This window comes from Nicotiana tabacum, chromosome 21, assembly GCF_000715075.1.
Source record: "Nicotiana tabacum cultivar K326 chromosome 21, ASM71507v2, whole genome shotgun sequence".
Classification (NCBI taxonomy): Eukaryota; Viridiplantae; Streptophyta; class Magnoliopsida; order Solanales; family Solanaceae; genus Nicotiana; species Nicotiana tabacum.
Window position 1 is genome coordinate 23,460,636 of NC_134100.1, and position 21,449 is coordinate 23,482,084.

The 21,449-nt window shown below is 37.9% G+C and overlaps 1 protein-coding gene across 2 annotated transcripts; it reads right to left on the bottom strand.

Annotated features, from left to right (window-relative positions):
• Positions 1–84: 84 nt before the first annotated feature.
• LOC142175475 (uncharacterized) lies at positions 85–19,550 on the bottom strand. 2 transcript variants are annotated; one of them, XM_075242309.1, is made up of 3 exons: positions 19,071–19,550; positions 14,704–14,904; positions 85–373 (listed from the first exon to the last, which is right to left on the bottom strand). In XM_075242309.1, the coding sequence occupies exons 1-3, from the start codon at positions 19,286–19,288 to the stop codon at positions 220–222; spliced, it is 573 nt and encodes a 190-aa protein (XP_075098410.1). In that variant the 5' UTR covers positions 19,289–19,550; the 3' UTR covers positions 85–219. The 2 variants fall into 2 exon arrangements, with proteins under 2 accessions (XP_075098410.1, XP_075098411.1); XM_075242310.1 differs by lacking the exon at positions 85–373 and adding an exon at positions 3,436–4,022.
• Between the last annotated feature and the right edge of the window lie 1,899 nt (positions 19,551–21,449).

Consider the following 21,449-nt stretch of genomic DNA (forward strand, 5'->3'; position numbering starts at 1 on the left):
GGTAAGCCGACCATTTGAATTTTTTACCTTTTTCTCATTTTAATCCTTTAACAATTAATAACCAACATTAGATAAACAGCGAAATTAAATAAGCGGAAGATTGAAATGTAATATTTTAATAAAGATGTCAATACTAATCCATGTATAGACTACCCAAAACTGGTGTCACAATTCCACAGACTGTCTAGGAATACTACAAATAAAGGTCCGAAAGAGTTATTACAACACCGTCTCTGAAATATATAAAAGAAACAGAATAAAAGGATAGGAGGAGACGTCAAGGCCTACAGACGCCTGCAAGACTACCTCGGATCTCCGAATAGACTGAAGGCAGCAACCCAAAGCTATAGTCCGTAGGCTCCAGTACCGGGATCTGCACACAGTACATAGTGTAGTATCAGCACAACCGACCTCATGTGCTGGTAAGTGCGTAGCCTAATCTCGGCAAAGTAGTGACGAGGCTAGGACCAAACTACCAATTAAACATGTGCAGTTAAATCATACAAAGAGGAAAATAAAAGCAAAACATGACAATTAAAGACAGGAAAGGAGAAATCATGCTGCGGAGGACAACAATAGCAACAGAAACCAACAGTTAAATGTAAAGAATACCGTAACTCAATTATCAATAACAATCAGGAAATATCAAAGACAAGTGCACGACATCACCCTTCGTGCTTTTACTCTCGTCCTCACTATAAAATCAATAAAATCGGCACAACGTCACCCTTCGTATTTTTACCTCACATAATCATGGCACGGAATGATCCTTCGCGTATTAACACTCATATAAAGGCACGGAATGGTACATCGTGCGGCACGGCATCACCCTTCATGCATTAAAACTCTCTCACAAATATCATGCACGACATCACCCTTCATGATTTAACACTCTCTCACCAAAATAATACACGGCATCACCCTTCGTGCTTTAACACTATTCCTCACCCAAACAACAATCACAAAGCAATAAGGGTAAGGAAATCAACAAATTCACAATAAAATTCCGGCAAGGAAAATAGTATTAAACAACAAAATCCCGGCAAAGGAGATAACATTAAAACAACAACATCCCCGCAAGGGAGACAATATCATAATCCTCTTTTCTTTTTCACATTTATTTCACAACCCAATTCACAATTTGAGTCAATGCTCTATAAGGTTCAATTACCAATTATACTTCCTCAAATCATGTTATAACTTGAGTCAATGCTCTTCAATGTTCAAATACCAATATTACTTCCACAAGCCTTGCTCAACAATAGAAATCATCACATAAGACATGAACAATATAGACAGAATCACATTAATCATAGTATAAGACTCACGGGCATGCTTGACACTAACGTATAGATACTCGTCACCATGCCTATACGTCGTACTCAACAACTAACACATAGAAAATAGGACACAACTCATAATCCCCCAAGCTAAGGTTAGAACAAACACTTACATTGATGCCACGAACACAATTCAAGCCTCATTTACCGCTTTACCTCTTGATTCTACCACCAATTCGCTTTACCCCAAGCTAAGGGCATACTTCGCAATTGCGACACCTGGCCTCGCAATTGCGAGATCAGATCCTGCAACACATATCGACTGAAACCTGCAACTTCCTAAGTTCAATTTCACTCCGTGGCCTATCCAAAACTCACCCGAGCCCTCGGGTCTCCAAACCAAACATGCACACTAACCTAAAAACATCGTACGGACTTGCTCGTGCTATCAAATCATCAAAATAATATCAACAACTATGAATTAAATCTCAAATTCATGAAATCATTCAAGAATACCAAAATTTATAATTTCTCAACTTTAAGTCCGTTTTATACCAAACCAATACCAATCTTTACCAAATTTTACATATTCAACCTAATTAATATTTCAAACTTGTATCGGGCTCCGGAACTAACATACGGGCCTGATACCATCAATTTCAAATATATTTCATCTCCAAAAATTCATATATATTCCAGAAAATAATTTTCTTTAAGAATTCATTTCTCGGGCTTGGGACCTCGGAATTTGATTCCGGGTATACGCCCAAGTCCCATATTTTCCTACGAACCCTCCGGGACCGTCAAATCATGGGTCTAGGTCCGTTTACCCAAAATCTTGACCGAAGTCAACCTAAATTCATTTTAAAAGCAAAATTCACCATTTTCATATATTTTCACAAAATGGCTTTTTGGACACGCGCCCGGACTGTGCACGCACCTCGATGTGTGTGAGATAAAAATGAGGTTATAAGGCCTTTGAACACATAATTTAGTTCTAAAACAACTGATGACCTTTTGGATCATCACATTCTCCCCCTATAAAACAACCATTCGTCCTCAAACGGACATAAGAAGGAAGTAACTAAGTCGGAGAAAAGATGGGGATAACGACTCCGCATATCGGACTCAGACTCCCAGGTCGATGCCTCAACAGGCTGACCTCTCCATTGAACACGAACAGAAGGGAAACTTTTCGATCTCAAGTTCTCAACTGATGAATGCTGGTCTAGAATATATATCGGCTCCTCCTCATAGGACAAGTCCTTGTCCAACTAGACAGTGCTGAAATCTAACACATGGGATGGATCTACGTGATACTTGATCGCTGCCAACTCGACTCTACACTAAGGTAGGAAGAGCGGGTCGCAATAGCTTTTACCCGATATGAGGGCCGAGATCGATTTCCTCAGGGAGCTAGTAGTGGAGTTGGATTGTCTGTCTAGCCTAGAGATGTGTTTGTACTCCTAATGTCACTTCAAACATTTTTGGGTTTTCGAATTATAACTATTTTTATAAAACTATTAATTAACACTAAATTATTCTACGAGAATATTGCTAAGTTGTATCTAATGGGAAGAAGGGCACTAGGGTCGTGACACTACCTAGGTGGCTAATTGTCGGGTAGATGTTACTAAGGTTCGATTGACATAATTGGGGCTTATGCTATAACCGTTGCACAATTTTACCCACTCTCACACCTCTCAGTAGAGAGAGTGATTTTGCCAATTGACTCTCTCTCGAGACCAAATGGGTAGGCAAATTAGACCAAGCAACTAGGGTTCAAGTAGGATAATTACTCTCTCAAGGTTTAATCCGTTAATTGGGACTATCGTTTCTCATGAGTCCATCCCAATTCCTTGTTGGGTCAATTTTGGGATCATAGACTCTCTTTCTCAAGAAGAGTTAAACCCACAAAGCTTGAATCAGTGTTTGCAACCACCAATTCTAGATTAAAACATAAAATCAACCCAAATAGCAAACACCATAGTCAATCTAACACTAGATGGAAACACCCATCAATTACCCACACTAGGGTTGAGCCACAACCCTAGCTAATGGGTTTAGCTACTCATGCTAGATAAAGAAATTGAAGAAATAGATGAAGAAGTAAATATATTAATTAATTGCTAAAATTAAACTACAAGAATCTATCGTAAATGTAAAGCAAAAATGCCAAAAATGGCTACAAATATCGTTCTCAAGAGCACAGCTCACGTCTGAATACAAAAGATGACCAAAAATAATAAAATGTTCTATTTATACTAGGCTGGAAAAACTGGACAAAAATCCCCCTGCGGGGTCAGTGCGGGCCGTACTAAATGGACCGCGGCCGCACTGGGCCCTTTGACTTTGACTTTTGCTTCTCTGAACTTTGACTCCGCGGACCGCGTAGAATGGACCGCGGCCTCGGAGGGAGTTGGCGCGGTCCGCGTAATCACAACCTCGGACTGCATGGCATTGGCTTTTCAAACTTTCATCTCTCTGAATCTCATGATCACGGACCGCACAAAAGAGTAGTGCGGCCGTGGAGCTTTCACCGCGGACCGCGAGATGTGTACCGCGGCCGCGTTACCTCTAGCCTGGTTTACCAACTCTCTGAACCACCTAGTGTGGCCGCATTCAACTTTGCGCGGTCCGCACTAGGTCTTCTTTCCTTAAATTTCTTGGTCTTTGATACTTGAGCAAGTTTTACTCCTTTTTTAGCCGATCTTTGACATTTCGTCACTTTGTCGATCAAACCTGCAATCAAGCTCAACTTGTGAGCCTTTTAGGGCTATTTTGTAACAATATATGATCAAAGCATAGGCAAGTAGGGTCATAAAATATGTTAAAATCCTAACTTATCAACTCGCCCATACTTAAACCTTTGCTTGTCCTCAAGCAAACAAAATAAGACTCAATCCTTAAAGGAAAATCTAAGTAATTCCAACGGTCCTAAAGTAACCTCAATAAGCATCAATTGGGACTAACAATTGCCCTCAATACGAATGGATCATTAACAAAATTTAAACTTTGAAAAACTATGGATCAAGTGTGATACAAGAGCATCAAGAATTGACTCATTACATCAAAGAACTCTCTCAATAACTTTGGTCGCTGTGGAACCCAAACTCACACATCGTCAACTCTCCCTAAGCAAACCTCACCTTTTAAAGTATAAGCACACAAACCAAGGTTAATGGGAATTCACTTATCTCTCTCAAGGAAAGGTCACAAGTCCGGCTCTAAGTACCATATGCTTGACCCTCATGTAAGTATCTACTAATGCAAGCGTCATCCAACTAAAGATCATACAGAGCTTTTGTGGAGTCAGTGTGAAGGCTTTTGGTTCAGGGTAGGAAAAGTTTTTGGTCTATATAGGTTCTATCTTCCCTTAAGTACTTCTTTTGATTCATTTTAGCACAATTCTCTTTGACTCTTTGAGTATTTAACTTCTTTTCAAGGGGTTAGAGAGACACATTGTCACTCTTTCTTATGCAATTCAAAGCATTTCTTCTTTTTCTACTTTTTCCTCGACTTCCAACTAACGACACTGCCAACGAGGGTAAAGATGTATCTAGTTGTGGACCTTCTTCTGTCAAGATCTCCTGCATAGTCAGAATCTACATAACCGAAAATTAAAATACCTCCACCACTTTTTCGAAAGGTTAGACCAACACCAGAAGCTCCTTTGAGATATCTCAATATTCACTTGACAGCTTCCCAATACCTCTTTCCTGGGCTGGACATGTATCTACTTACCACACTTACAGTTTGAGCAATATCTGGACGTGTGCATACCATAGCATACATAATGCTACCAACTGCACTGGCATAAGGAATCTTTGACATATGCTCCACCTCATCCTCGGACTGAGGCATTTGTATCTCTGAAAGTTTAAAATAAGGAGCTAATGGTGTACTTACAGGCTTGCACGTATGCATATTGAATCTCTTGAGAACCCTTTCAATATACCTCTTCTGAGAAAGATGTACACCATCGTCTTCTCTTGAAATCTCCATACCAAGGATTTTCTTTGTAGCTCTTAAATCCTTCATATCAAATTCCTTACTCAACAGTTTCTTCAAAGAATTTATCTCTATAATATTGTTAGCAGCAATAAGCATATCATCAACATACAATAGTAAATAAATCATTGAGTTACCAGACATCTTCTTGTGATACACACAGCTATTAAATGCACTCCTTGAGAATTCATGTGTAGTCATGAATGCATCAAACCTCTTGTACCACTGTCTAGGGGATTGCTTTAAACCATACAAAGACTTCTTTAGTTGGCATACGTGATCTTCTTTTCCATCATCTAGGAAACCTTCAGGATGATCCATATAGATTGTCTCTTCTAGATCACCGTGTAAGAAAGCAGTTTTGACATCAAGCTGTTGAAGCTCCAAGTCAAATTGGGCAACCAATGCTAGTAGCACGCGAATTGAGCTATGCTTCACGACTGGAGAGAAAATCTCATTGTAGTCAATTCCCTCCTTCTGACTGAATCCTTTTGCAACCAATCTCGCCTTGAACCTAGCATCTTCCACTTCAGGAATTCCCTCTTTCTTTCGGTAGACCCACTTGCATCCAACTGTCCTCTTCCCCTTTTGTCTTTTCACTAAGACCCATGTCTGATTCTTGTGAAGAGACTCCATCTCTTCAGTCATGGCTAACCGCCATTGTACATCATCCTTGCAAGAAGTTGCTTCAATATACGAGGAGGGCTCCAGATCCTTAATCTCTTCTTGTGCAGCTACGAACGCATATGCAATCAAGTTTGCTTGATCTATAAGGTGTTCCGGTTCTCGTGTTTGCCTCTTCTCCCTCCCCTTTGCAATTGTGTATGGTTCATTGACAGCAAGTTCTTCAAGGTCTACATCTTCTGACTCATCTTTAACCTGAGTCTCGTGATCCTTTTCCTTGGGAAGCTCCACCTGCTCGTCGTTCTTGTTTCCTGAAAACTCTACGGAAATTTTACGGGGATGAAGTATAGAGGATTCATCAAAGGTGACATCTCTACTAACTATAAATTTGAGTAAAGACAAACACCAAAGTTTGTACCCTTTTACTCCATCCGCATACCCTACGAATATGGCCTTCTTAGCCCTTAGTTCAAGCTTTCCTTCATTAACGTGATAATAAGCTGGACACCCAAATACTCGTAAGTATGAATAGTTAGAGGGTTCACCTGACCATACCTCATTCGGAGTCTTAAAGTCAATTGCCGATAATGGAGATCGATTGACAATATGAGCAGCAGTGTGAACTGCTACAGCCCAAAATACTTTGGACATTTTGGCTTGTAGGAGCATACAACGAGCCTTTTCAAGAAGAGTTCTGTTCATTCTCTCGGCAACTCCATTCTGTTGTGGGGTATGTTTGACAGTCCTATGTCTTGAGATCCCATGAACCTTGCAGAATTCATTAAACTCTTCATTGCAAAACTCCAAGCCATTGTCTGTGCGAAGATACTTGATTTTCCGCTCCATTTGATTTTCAACCAAAACCTTCCACTCTTTAAATGCTTCAAAAGCATCACTTTTTGCCTTCAAAAAATGCACCCAAACCTTTCGTGAGAAATCATCAATAAAAGTGAGAAGATACCTCTTTTTGCCCTTCGATGGAAGCTTAGAGGGACCCCATAAATCTGAATGGATGTAGTCTAGCACTCCTCTTGTCTTGTGTTTGCCAGTGGTGAAGCTGACCTCTTTTGCTTTCCTAGAACGCAGTGCTCATAGAAGTCAAGTGTGCTGATCTTCTCACCTTCCAAAAGGTTATGATTGCTCAACATCTCCAGTCCACTTGCGCTCATATGACCCAGTCTCATGTGCCATAGTCTTGCCTTGTCATCATTAGATAATTGCACTGTAGATGTATTTGCAGAGCCAACAATGGTGCTTCCGGCCAATGTGTAAAGGCCATTCTCCAGCTTGCCTTTCAGCATGACTAAAGAACCTTTAGTCACCTTTATAGTTCCTGCTTTGCTCATGTACCTGTAGCCTTGTTCATCCAGAGTACTCAGGGAGATCAAATTCTTCTTCAGATCAGGAACATGACGGACTTGTGTAATAGTCCTCACGACTCCATCATGGCAGCGAACCCGAACTGAGCCAATGCCAACTATTGCACAAGTTGCATTATTGCCTATTACTACGGTTCCTCCACTTTTCTCATAACTGCTAAACCAGTCTTTTCGGAACGTCATATGCAGAGTGAAAGCAGAGTCTAACACTCATTTGTTTCCATAACTACTATTATTATTACACGATGTTGTTAGTACATAATCATTATCAAAATCATGTACCTGTTCAACTGTGGATGCACTCGTCTTTTCCTTGGACTTTGACATTGGGCAGTCTCGTTCAAAGTTCCCCTTATTGCCACAAGCCCAACACTCTGTATTCTTCTTGCTCACACGAGACTTTGATCTGTGTTTTGATTTGCTCTTTCCCTGTTGGCTAGTCCGGCCTCTCACAAAGAGCCACCTTGCCTGGTCATCTCTATCTCCTTCAATGTGCCTCCGTACATCACTAGAGTTAAGTGTCTGCCGCACTTGCTCAAGCTTGATAGGCTCCTTGCTATACATCATTGAATTCTCAATATCACGATATCCTGAAGTCAATGAAAATAGCAAAGCACATGCAAGCGTCTCCTCCTCCCTTTTAATTCCTGCAATCTGTAAGTCCATGACAAGTTTATTAAACGCATCTAAATGATCTTGTAACGAAGTACCTGACCCCATCTTAAATGTGTGAAGACGCCGTTGTAACAATATCCTTGTTGTCACTGATCGGTCTTGGTATAGCCCTTCTAGCTTTTCCCATAACTGTTTGGCCGTCTCTTCAGTACTTGTACTCACTTCACAAAGCACGTTAGGTGCAAGGGATAGTTGGATTGCACTCAATGCATCCCCTTCAATCTTCTCCTTGTCGGGAGCTGATATATCCTTAGGATATTTTCCGTCAATAGCATGGATTGAACCTTCCCTCCGCAGTAACGCCATCATCTGGATCTTCCAGATATTGAAGTTGCGCTTCCACCGAATCTATCAATTTCAAACTTCGTGGAACTCATCTTTGCTTGTTCTTCCTCCTTAGATCGTTAAAGAATCCGGTTGCTCTGATACCAATTGTTAGCGGAAACGTAAAAGAAAGAACACAAGATTTACCGTGGTTCCGATCAAAATAATCCTACGTCCACCAGAGAACAGTTGCCTTTTTAATATTAACAAAGGAAGGGGAGAGTTCCCAATTATACTTAAGAGAATTTCTCTCTTAACTCTCTACTCACTACAATGTGTTGTATTATTTTTGGGATGGTTTCTATAAATGAAGGAGTGCATCTATTTATAGAGGTGAAGACCTCCTCTTGATGTCATTGGTGACATCAAACTACCTCCTCTTGATGTCATGGGTGACATCAAAGGAGGAAGCTTCCTCCTAGCATCCACACCAACTTTTTCCACCAACTCTTCCAATTGGCATGTCATTGTTGACTAAACATAAACCAACACCTTCAAAAAGAATTAAGGGAATGTTGACAACAACATACCCAGTATTATCCCATATAGTGAGGTCTGGAGAGGGTAATATGTATGAAGACCTTACCCCCTACCTCGTGAAGGTAGAGCTAGACTGAGGCGGATCTAGAGTATAACCCGGGAACCCAGTAACTTTTACATAGACCCTGTATTTTTGTTAAAAAATTTATTAAATATCTATAAATATTTATTTGTGAACTTAGTTATTATTGTATATTAATTTGACATTGCGACAGGAACCTAGAAACTTAAAATCCTGGATCCGTCTTTGGAGGTAGAGAGGTTGTTTCCAATAGACTCTCGGCTCAGTAAAACATAAGCACCATATAAATTAAAAGATAGACAAGGAGGGACAATACCAAAAAGCCATGTAAAAGCAACATAAAAACAACACGATAATAAGATGATCAAAATGAGAGAACGACGGATAGTCATAGAAACCTACTACCAACAGAATGCAAGAGTGCGTAGTAATACTACTGGTATGAACAATCTAGACCACCTACCCTACTACCCTAATCGTCGACCTCCACACCCTCCTATCAAGGGTCATGTCCTCGGTCTGCTGAAGTTGCGTCATGTCTTGCCTAATCACCTCTCCACACTTCTTCTTCGGCCTACCTCTACCTCTCAGTAGGCCCTCTAATGTCGACCTCTCACACCTCCTCACCGGGTATCTGTGCTCCTCCCCCTCACATGTCCATACCACCTAAGCCTCGCTTCCTGCATCTTGTTCTCAATAGGGGTCACACCCACCTTGTCACGAATATCATTCCTAATCCTATCTAACCTGGTGTGCCCGCACATCCATCTCAGCATCCTCATCTCTGTTATCTTCATCTTCCAGACATGGGCAATCTTGACAAGCCAACACTTAGACCCATACAACATAGTCAGTCTTACCACCACTCTGTAAAACTTACCTTTAAGTTTTGGTGGCACCTTCTTGTCACACAAAACAACAGAAGCGAGTCTCCATTTCATTCATCCCGCCCCAATACGATGTGTGACATCTTCATAAATCTCCATATCCCCTGAATAATAGACCCAAGGTACTTAAAACTTCCTCTCCTAGGGATGACTTGCGAGTCCAGCCTCACCTCCCCTTCCCCTCCCTGAGTCTCACCACGGAACTTACACTCCAAGTATTTTGTCTAAGTGAATACCGAATAAAGAGAAAATGTATATGTGAGTGCTCATTCTTGGTTTCCCAGAATTCAAATATTTCCTCATTGCCCATCAAGGTAGTTTATCTCTTCTTTTCTAATTTTTACTTCCCTATTTCAACACTTTCCTGAATACTTGGATAAAGCGACAACAAAATCAGACCAATCTAAATAAGCTTAAGGCTTCTCAACTTCAATCAAGATTACTTAGTCAACTTTAAATAGAATGCAAACTTCACCTACTTAGAGGACAAGGAGGGATTAAAAACTAAATTAAACATTTGATGATACACTAAATTTAAGCAAAATGTCATAAATTAAAATGAAGAACTTGATTTGCAACTCATTTAGTATCCAAACATGAAGATAGGTGTCTACTACTTGAGGCAACATGAACATATATTACTATCTACCACCTCAAAAGTCCTGATACTATGAACAAGTAAAAATGCAGTATAGGAATGTGCACGCATGTAAGACGAAAAAGCTTATGAAGTACGACATTTTTTTAGTTTTTACTATAGATAGGGGGAGCGGAAGGGGAAATGGGCAAGGTGGAAGTTCAGGTAGCAAACCAACTAACAGGATTACTATGATTCCTGTTATATACATAGGTTATCTCATCATTCATCAGTATGCCTACTCCTTCCCAAATGTGCTTTCTGAATTGGATATTGTGTTTTAAATGTCCATTGCTTTACATTTGACATTTCTTCTTAAACAGATCTTCTAGTCCTGCCAGTGAGGACCCTAATATATGATATGATTTCGATGGACATATAAAAAATCAAGCAGGGTAACTAATTATCATGAAAAATTTATCCCATAGATTAGCGTTCTTAAAAATAAAAAATAAAGAAGATACAAAAATACAAAGTTATACGTCACTTCTTCTCTACCGCCACACTTAACAATTAAACACGCAAAATTTTCAATGCAACATTATGGTACTTCAAGAGTTTGTAGCAATTGCGTGTAACACCCCGTAAATTTGAATCAGTTGTGGATGCATTAACTGAGTTTTCATGTGATGGTTATCAATTGGTTATGATATTAAGTGTACGAGACATATCATAAGTGATTTGGGGTCCAAGGAGAGGCCTAAGTCTAAGTCAAATTGGAAAATTTCATGATAGACTAAAATTCTAAATGAGCACGCACAAGACTATACTTTGGACGAGCATATATATATTTATATAAGGTATTATATGATGCAAAACCTATCAAATAAAATATCTTCGAGTCTAGTTTCTAACGCTTCAAACCGTTTATCATTTGGACACTCCTACCAGAAGTTATGACCAAATTACCAAAAGCTCGCAGAATTTTACACTACCGCGCCGCCGCATGCGTCGCCCCATGCGGCGCGGCTGTGTAGATTATCAAAGCACCTCCAAATTTCATTTCTAAACACATTTTTCATTACCACGTCACCCATGCGTCGCCCCATGCGCTGCGGCTGTGCTAATCTTCGCTGTTTGTCAACCCGACCCTATTTCGATATAAAACCTTCGGGGGTTATTTTCTCCACTTCATTTGGACGAATTTTAGGGTTTTCCTCCACCCTCTCAAGACCTCCAACCCCTCCCATCTTCAAGGTAAGCAATACCCATTATCTTGGTGTGAATTCTATCATTTATACACTAGTATTGATGAAATCAACACATAAAATACTCAGATCTTCAAGGGATTTCTTCCAAAACTCAAAGGAGGGTTTTGCAAGATTTCTTCTAAAAAGGTAATCCTACACCCTTAGACTTACATTTATGGATTTATTAAGGGAATAAGAGTATGAATAAGTATTGGAACTCTTGGTATGGTGATTGGAAACCATAAGTTCCCAATTTATTTACACAACTATTATAGAGATTGAAAGATATTTATTTAGTGGAACTTAGTTGGTTGGGTGTGAATGGATTGTCATATATGTGATTTTGGAAGTTATAAGTTGGTCAATCAAGATGGTAGGATAAATTGTTGATGAATGGTGGTAGATAGATGAACTAATTATATGGTGATGAGATGTAAAGATTTATGCCTACACGATGTTTGATAATATGCCTAAATGGCTTAAGTTATAATTTGTTACTAATATTGGGTTCCATTGGATGTTGCTATTGTAGATAGAAGATTCTTAGAATTGTGGATCATTGTAGTAGCACTAAGGGGCGAAATTGAGGTATGTGAGGCTAACTCTATATGTTTGGGAATGTTAATAATTCTCCCTACACTACGTTTCTTTTATGATGTTACTAATTGCCCAGTGTTGTAAATAGCGCTCGCCTCAGCGCTAATAGCGTGAGGCGAGGCAGTATCGCTACAGGGCAACTGTTGTGTTGCGTTTCAAAATAGCAGTCGCTTCAGGGTGTGTTGCGTGAGGCGACACTGTAGCGAGTAGCGACTGTAGCATCGCTATTTTAAAAAAAGAAGGGCAAAACTTAAAATAACAGGTCGCGATTAGGGCTTGAGTTCAGAGCTTCTTCAACTTCGAACAAAAAACAAAAAGAAAAGGTCGGAACTACGATTAGGGCTCAAACAAAACAACTTCTTCAACTTCTTCATCTCAAGCTTGAGGTTTCTTCCAAGTGCCATCTTCTTCTTCATCACGCTTCTGAGTTCTGCCATTGAAAAACCAGGTATGAGCTCTGAGTTTCCTTACTTTCTTCTCTCTTCTTTCTTCTTTCTCCTTCTTCTTCTCTTCTTCTTCCTTTTTCGTTTTTCCTCTGTTTTTCGACGAAAAGAGCAAAAACAGAGGTCTGTTTTGGTGCTCTAATTTTCGAGCAAAATACAGAGGTTCTTCACTTCCTCTTTCTTCTTCTCTTAATTTTTTTTTGGCTCTATTTTGGCAAAATACAGAGCTCTGTTTTTTTGGCAAAATACAGAGGTCTGCTTTGGCTCTGTTATGGCCATTTTCGCGCTGCTTTGAGGCCCTTTTTTCAGAAACAGAGGCTGCTTTGAGGCCCTTTTTTTCAGAAACAGAGGTTATTTTGAGGCCCTTTTTTCAATTATTAACTTATAGTCTTATATAGTAGAATTAATTGCATATTGACTTGATAATTTTTGTCTATAAAACAGCGTTGAAATGGCGTCATCCGATAATACTAAACGAGATATAGCTTGGAATCCACTATGAGTCTATGACTATCTATTGAGTTTTTAATTTTTAAATTGATATATTTATTAATATATTATTGTTATTGAGTTTTTAGTTATATATTTAATATTTTATTTATTTTTTTGTATAAATTGTCGCCTCACATCAAAAAGGCGAGTGCTTTGCTGCGCGCCTCTTGCCTCACTGAAGCGGGCCCTCGTCGCTTTTCGTCGTCGCGTGCTATCCAAAACACTGTAATTGCCTCAGAAATATATATAAGCCTAGTTTCTTGAATAGTTGTAGAACTTCTATTCTATAGCTTCATAACTCGCTCATGAATTTCATTCTGAACATTGTGAGCTCAGTGCGTATTCAATATAGATTTGGGTTTGATGCCCCCGAGTCTTAGTATAGATTACTCAGTATACAGTTGAAATTTCAGTATTCATAATCAATTCAAGAATACATGTCTCAGTCTAGTCCCATTTAATATTCCAGTATTATGTAACCTAGTATGATCCAGTTTTCCAGTATCATGTAACTCAATCATGTAATTCAGTATTTCACTATCATGTATAGCAGTATGATTCTCAGTTTCTGATTTAAATTCCTGAATGTTGAACACATGTATTTGGGCCTGAGGTCGTAGTTTATATGCTTTATGCATACTTGGGCCTAAGGCCGTAGTTTATACTTTATGCATGTTTGGGCCTGAGGCCGTAGTTTATACTTTATGCATTTTTGGGCATGAGGCCGTAGTTATGTGTACGTATACTTAGGCCTGAGGCCGTAGCTTGTGCACGTATATATTGGGCCCGAGGCCGTAGCTTATTCAGATAAACAAGTTGTTCATCATTCAGAAGAGGGAGTATTCATATCCTTACTTCCTTTGTTCAGCTCAGTTATCAGTTATCATTTCAGTTACCAGTTATCAGTTATTAGTCATCACTTATCATTTCAGTTTCTATTTCAATAGTTATCATTTCAGTTATCAATTATCAATTCTCAGTTATCAGCTCAGTTTCAGTTTCAGCATTTATAATTCTTTCTTTCAGTTGCTTTACATACCAGTACAATTCAAATGTATTGATGTCCCTTTTGCCCGGGGCCTGCATTTCACGATGCAGGTAATGATTTACAGGTTGATGATTCAAAGCGCTAGGATTCTCGTACCAGCTATTGGTGATCCCCAGTTCTTCCGGGGCATTATCATTATCTTAGTCTTTCAGTATTTACAGATAGCCAGTGTTTTCAATATTTCAATAGAGGCTTCATAGACTAGAGTAACAATTAGACAGAGTCGCAGGCTTTTCATATTAAGCCATGTGGACTACAAATATATTTCAGAATTGTATTAGTATTTTCGCACTTTGATTTATATCATTTAGACTTTCAGTATATCAGCATGTGTTAGTTTTTCTTCCGCATTCAGTATGTTATGATATCACATGTTGATTCAGCCAGCCAGTTGGTTCGCTCGGTCACATGTAGTCAGGCACCGAGTGCCGTGTTACGTCCAGGCCCAGGTTCAGAACGTGACATTGCACTAAATAGTTCAGACAGAAAAGCTCATATAGCAGTTACAGAATGACAGAGTGAACAGATAATTGCTAGGAGAAAGTCAACTTTACCCCTGTTTAGCAAACTCTTGAAGAAGCAGACCGTTGCCAGTCCCAATATCAAGCACACTCCAATCAACTAAGTCCTTCTCACCTAGCCCAACTGGTTGAGGGTTGCCATCAACTACGTGATTTGACAGGTGATTTTGACAATTGTTACTGCACAGAGCTTTGGTCCAGGACGTAACAATTTCCATAACATCAGCACCAAACCTACAAAAAGACGGGAAAATAATAGATTAAAATATAATTTTTGATGAACGGCTTTTTTTAGAATTATCATTTTTTTAAGGAACACAGTGATCCAATGTTATTATTTGGTATGATGATGACATGAGTTGAGCTTAGATGGAGAAGTGAGGATTTGTATAGCTGACCCCAACTTGTTTGGGACTGATGCTAAGTTGTGGTTGTTGTAATGATTTATAATCCTATCCCATCGCTACTTTCTCTTTCAGGTTTTCTTTTAGGAGATGGGAATGGTAATCTTTGTAAAGACAGTAAGAAAGCCCCATATTGCTTTCTATTGTCTGTTACTAGAAAAATATATCCTGAGCTAAATCCAAATATCTGTGATAATGACCAAGAGCTGAATCCGGACTATTTCCTCCAACCAGTCAGCTAAGTGGCATAAAGTTTCTTTATATGTAAAGGCAGAACAAGAATGCTGAGTATTAGATAGAACTTTGTCATTCTCTTGTTTACTATGATGAAATAATAGGAAGCACGAATAGGGAGAAATACCCTATGACATGTTCAAGATAGAAGATCTTTAAAGCTCAGAAGTGAAGCATTTCTAACCATGTCCACGTTAATATCCAAAGCAGCAACTTTTTGATAGAGCAACAAATTGGGCTTAATCCGAGGATAGAGCATTATCTGAATACCTTCTTGCTGACATGATCATGCACCTTATTCCGCACGGTTTTACCAGTATCTTTGGTGAGAAATTTGTAAATAGTGTTAGGCTTTAAGGCATGTGGGAACTCACTACTCAGTAGTTAGTTTTTTTTTTCGGATAAGCAATATGTTAGTTCAAAAGTAGTTATTTTTTGGAGGGTCGGCGGGACATGGGAGCCTGAGTTCATGCATCTGTTTACCGAAATAACCTTTGCTCTCCCACTTCCATGACAAATCCACACACTTAATAACACGTCTCAACGTTAATATCCAAATTTCATCTAGCTATAGTAATATATGAATGTGTGACTAAGGGAACGCAGAACACAACTACAGTATGTTAGTTACACTGGGTTAGTATTAGCTGTTTCCATGCATAAGGCAATTAGCAGGTAAAGAAAGAGGGGAACACGATACACAAAACCAGTTCAATTTACTAGATTACTAGAGGAACTTCCACCAAAGGACATTGTTTAATCAGCTGCAACAAAACATGAGCAGCAGAAAATTTGATTAGTGACGCTGTATAATATAATCAGATCTGTTAATTTAGATGACCGATCATTTCCAGCATTAAGTAGCTCCAAAATAAAATTGTTTGGCTCAGTACAAAGCGATATGGTTTAATTTTTATACACCTATACTGTATAGAAGTTTACACAATCAGATTATGTTGCCAATTACTACAGTAAACAAGGAGTTGTTACCTGCAAAGATGGTAATCAACCTGCTAAAACCAGTTAAATACACACTATTAGCCATACACACTATTAGCCCTCTATTCTCATCTACTTGCCAGGATAAGATTTTTAACGCCCTTTAGAAAATACTAGTCTTAGGATACGCGTGTTGCGCATGTAACCTATCTCTATGAGTAACTTTAGTCTTTCTTTGAGTCATAAAATGAAAAGCGTACATTTTGAGGATGGTGAATATTTCTATATATCACTAACTCAATAAAAGAAGAAATTGTAAAATAGAACTCCTCAATCATTAGTTATCATCCTACTGTGATTGTATGAGGATTTTTGTAGGAATATTTTATGAAAATTATTGTTATTAATGCGACCTACTGAAAACAAATAAGTAACATAAAAATGCTTTTATCATGATTTTTATAATTTAAGAAGTAACATAAATTGAAAAAATGACGCTTTTAGTCTTCTAGAAACTTTGGAATAACGTGGTTGGCCTATTTTGTCGCAATTGACATATGTTAGAGGGATTGTCAAAAGAATCAGCTCAGGTATGTTAAGTCTATCCCTTCTTTCTTTTGGCATGATTCAAGTGACGATACGTAAATGTAATGCTATGTCATAAGTGTTTCTACTCATATAAATGTTATTAAATTATATATACTTGAAGTGCAATAATTAAATCTCATTTCGAAAATATTTCAAAAATTTAATATTAAGTTAAAGAGTATAATTATTATGAATATTGTTATAATTTTTATCTAATTATAGTTTTTCGAATGTGTACCTATAAAGAGTAATGACATACTATTGTATACCTAAAGAATCAAACATAAAATAAAAAATCGCATCAGAATATTTATATATAAAGAATGTTCTTACCTGGAAATTTTCAAGGCATGATACTTTTACATTTTCGCCTCATTTGGGTAGACTTTTAATGGTCCGTTCCTCTCAAAAATTGCTAACTATAGTTGTTTGATCATTGGTATCATGTGATAGTTATTTTACTCAAAATGAAAATAGAATATTGAGATCATGAAAGTTCGAATGTACTGGCAACTTGCAACTCAACCTCGTCTTTTGTTGATATTCACATGCCGCATATATTTGAATTAAAAGTTATGGCTAATTGCATTACAATGAAAACCTATATGTGGTTGTGTTTACCAAATAGCTTAAAATTTTAATACAAGGAAAACCTGTATGTGGTTGTTCTTACCAAATAAGATAGAAACTATAATTCTTCTAGCAATAAGTAGGAACGAAACTTCTATTAATTAAGATTGAAATTATAATTCTTCTAGCATTAAGTAGGAATGAAATTTTAATCAAATATGATTGAAATTATGATTCTTCTAGTATTAAGTAGGAACGAAAATTTTTGAAAAATAAAATCATGTTTAATTTCAAGGAAAAAGGGTTGAGAAAAGCACAAAAATTTACCAAATATAAGAACCATTGTCTTAATTATATTTGATTTTGAATCCCAAAATATTAGGAGTTCTATATAGATCAAATAAGGAAAAGTTTAATAAGAATTAATTTATTTGATTTCAAAATCCTAAATATTAGAAATAAATTATTAAATTACAATCTTGTCCAACGTAAACTCTATTTTTAAAGGGAAAAAAAGGCGAACGACATTTCACTAAGGGCCTTCGTGCTTTTAATATAGTATAGATTAATAAGAAAAGTAATTTGACTAATCTACCCTAAAGTTGAAAAAAATAATTAATTCTTTCTTGATTGTCTAAAATGACAATATTTGAGAATAACTATTTTTATTAAAGATGAAAACCAAATGGGAAACGAGAGAGCAACAACAACAAACCCAGTCTAATCCCACAAGTGGGATCTGGGGAGGGTAGTGTGTGTACGCAGACATTACCCCTACCTGGTAAAGGTAGAGAGGTTATTCCCGATAGACCCTCGACTCAAGAAAAAGTGAAGAAGAGAAATGAAAAAGAAGAAGAAAGAAGAAGAAGAAAAGAGAAAAAAGAAAAAGCAGAAGAGGAAAAAAAAAAAGAAGTAGCACCATACAGTAACAACAAGAAAATATGAATGCTGACGCGAATGAAACAACAGGGTATACATAAAGCTCTAAGAATATGAAAAAATACAATAGTGCGATTAATACTACTGGTAAGGAAAGGGGAAACTCTGCGTCTGCTACATGAGTCTCGTTGCTCTAAGTATTCTTAAAACTAATTACATTTCAGAGTAGAATAACATTCTTAACTATGGTCCTTCATGCTAAAACATAATTTGATAACGAAATTAAAACATAAACGAATCTAAGATTTATCTAATCAATTTAGTATCGAAAGTGGATTGAGACACAAATTAATTTGTATTAAATTCAGTTAAAGTTAATAATCGTGTAATAATCATCTCTTTTGTAAAGTTACCAGCTTTAAGGATATTTTAGTAATTTTAATAGAGGTAGGCATTTTTACCAAACCAGCAACAACTTAATTTCAGCTTCAGCACTTCTATCCAAACTACTTATTTATAAAACCAACTCTAGCACTTAAAAGGCTTTTTTCAGTATGTTGCGCTTAAGAAGTTACTTAGAGGGTGTTTGGATTGGCTTAAAAAGTTTTTTATCATGAAAATCCACTTTTTAAGCCAATCCAAACGGGCTCTTAAATTCAGCTAACTTCAACAGGCTCTACTCGATGAAGTTCCGGCTAAATTACTTATCTATACACACATTTCCATAAACCAAAATTAAAGATTAAAATTACTATCGAGCGAAAAATAAAGATATAAAGGAAAAACCTGTAATTACATGCGGCACGATAATTGACAGCGGCAAGAGGTTCAGTGGCATCAGCATGACGCTGTTCATCGTCAAGCGTACTTCCGTATTCGCTCTTTATCGACCACGAGTCCGCCGAAACTGACCGGTCGTCATCGGAAATCAAGTCGGTTGCTGCCGCCGGTGTTCGCACCATCGCCACGTCGGATTCCTCCGGCAGCAGTCTCATTCCGCCCATATACCCAATTAAGAGAAGATCAGCGAGAGATACCAAACCCTCAAGAGGAGAAGCAAATAGTAAGGAATTTTCAGAGTGATGTTCAGATACGGAAAAAAAAAGGAAAAAAAAAAGAGAATGATGTTCAGATGTTAGCGCGTGTCGTCAATGTAAGGACTAACTTGTCTTTCACCACTTTTGATTTTCTTCGTGTTTTGCTTCATCTAAGAATTTTTAATGGTATTCACTAATTTTTTATTTGGCAGAATGGCCTAAATGGCACATGTATTTACACCACTTTATCATGTTGATCCTCAAACTTAGATAATTGTCAATTGAACACTTATACTCATTCAAACCGTAAATAATAAACGCTTATGACATGAGGCTACCAGTGCGTGTAATACAATCTCCTACTAGTAGTGTCACGACCCGGATTTATCACCATCCGTAGTCATGATGACACCTACTAGTGAAAACTAGGTAGGCCGACCATTTGAATTATTTACCTTTTTCTCATTTTAACCCTTTAACAATTAATAACCAACATTAGATAAACAACGGAATTAAATAAGCGGAAGATTGAAATGTAATATTTTAATAAAGATGTCAATACTAATCCATGTATAAACTACCCAAAACTGGTGTCACAATTCCACAGACTGTCTAGGAATACTACAAATAAAGGTCCGAAAGAGTTATTACAACATTGTGTCTGAAATATATAAAAGAAACAGAATAAAAGGATAGGAGGAGACGCCAAGGCCTACGGACGCCTGCAGGACTACCTCGGATCTCCGAATAGACTGAAGGCAGCAACCCAAAGCTATAGTCTGTAGGCTCCAGTACCGGGATCTGCACACAGTACAGAGTGTAGTATCAGCACAACCGACCTCATGTGCTGGTAAGTGCGTAGCCTAATCTCGGCAAAGTAGTGACGAGGCTAGGACCAAACTACCAATTAAACATGTGCAGTTAAATCATACAAAGAGGAAAATAAAAACAAAACATGACAATTAAAGACAGGAAGGGAGAAATCATGTTGCGGGGGACAACAATAGCAACAAAAACCAACAGTTAAATGTAAAGAACACCGTAACTCAATTATCAATAGAAATCAGGATAAATCAAAGACAAGTGCACGGCATCACCCTTCGTGCTTTTACTCTCGTCCTCACCATAAAATCAATAAAATCGGCACGGCATCACCCTTCGTGTTTTTACCTCACATAATCATGGCACAGAATGATCCTTCGCGCATTAACACTCAGATAAAGGCACGGAATGGTACATCGTGCGGCACGGCATCACCCTTCATGCTTTAACACTCTCTCACCAAAATAATACACGGCATCACCCTTCATGCTTTAACACTATTCCTCACCCAAACAACAATCACAAAGCAATAAGGGTAAGGAAATCAACAAATTCACAATAAAATTATAGCAAGAAAAATAGTATCAAACAACAAAATCCCGACAAGGGAGATAACAATAAAACAACAACATCCCGCAAGGGAGATAACATTAAAACAACAACATCCCCGCAAGGGAGACAATATCATAATCCTCTTTTCTTTTTCACATTTATTTCACAACCTAATTCACAATTTGAGTCAATGCTCTATAAGGTTCAATTACCAATTATACTTCCTCAAATCATGTTATAATTTGAGCCAATGCTCTTCAATGTTCAAATACCAATACTACTTCCACAAGCCTTGCTCAACAATAGAAATCATCACATAAGACATGAACAATATAGACAGAATCACAGTAATCATAGTATAAGACTCACGGGCATGCTTGACACCAACGTATAGATACTCGTCACCATGCCTATACGTCGTACTCAACAATTAACACATAGAAAATAGGACACAACTCATAATCCCCCAAGCTAAGGTTAGAACAAACACTTACCTTGATGCCACGAACACAATTCAAGCCTCATTTACCGCTTTACCTCTTGATTCCACCACCAATTCGCTTGTATCTAGCCACGAGTTACTTAACTATATCAATAAATGCTAAATGAATCAATTCCAATGCATGAAAATAGGTTTTCTAAAGTTTTTCCCAAAAACTCAAAAATCGACCCCGGGCCCAAATGCTCAAAACCCGATTACTCATTCACTCATGAACCCAAATATATAATTTGTTCTGAAATCGGACTTCAAATC

Coding starts and splice junctions, on each gene's coding strand:
- LOC142175475 (XM_075242309.1), bottom strand. CDS start 19,288: ATGGGCGGAATGAGACTGCTGCCGGAGGAATCCGACGTGGCGATGGTG. Junction 14,905..19,070: donor CGTGCCGCATGTAATTACAG/GTTTTTCCTTTA, acceptor GTCTTTTTGTAG/GTTTGGTGCTGATGTTATGG. Junction 374..14,703: donor CAAGAGTTTGCTAAACAGGG/GTAAAGTTGACT, acceptor TACTGTGTGCAG/ATCCCGGTACTGGAGCCTAC.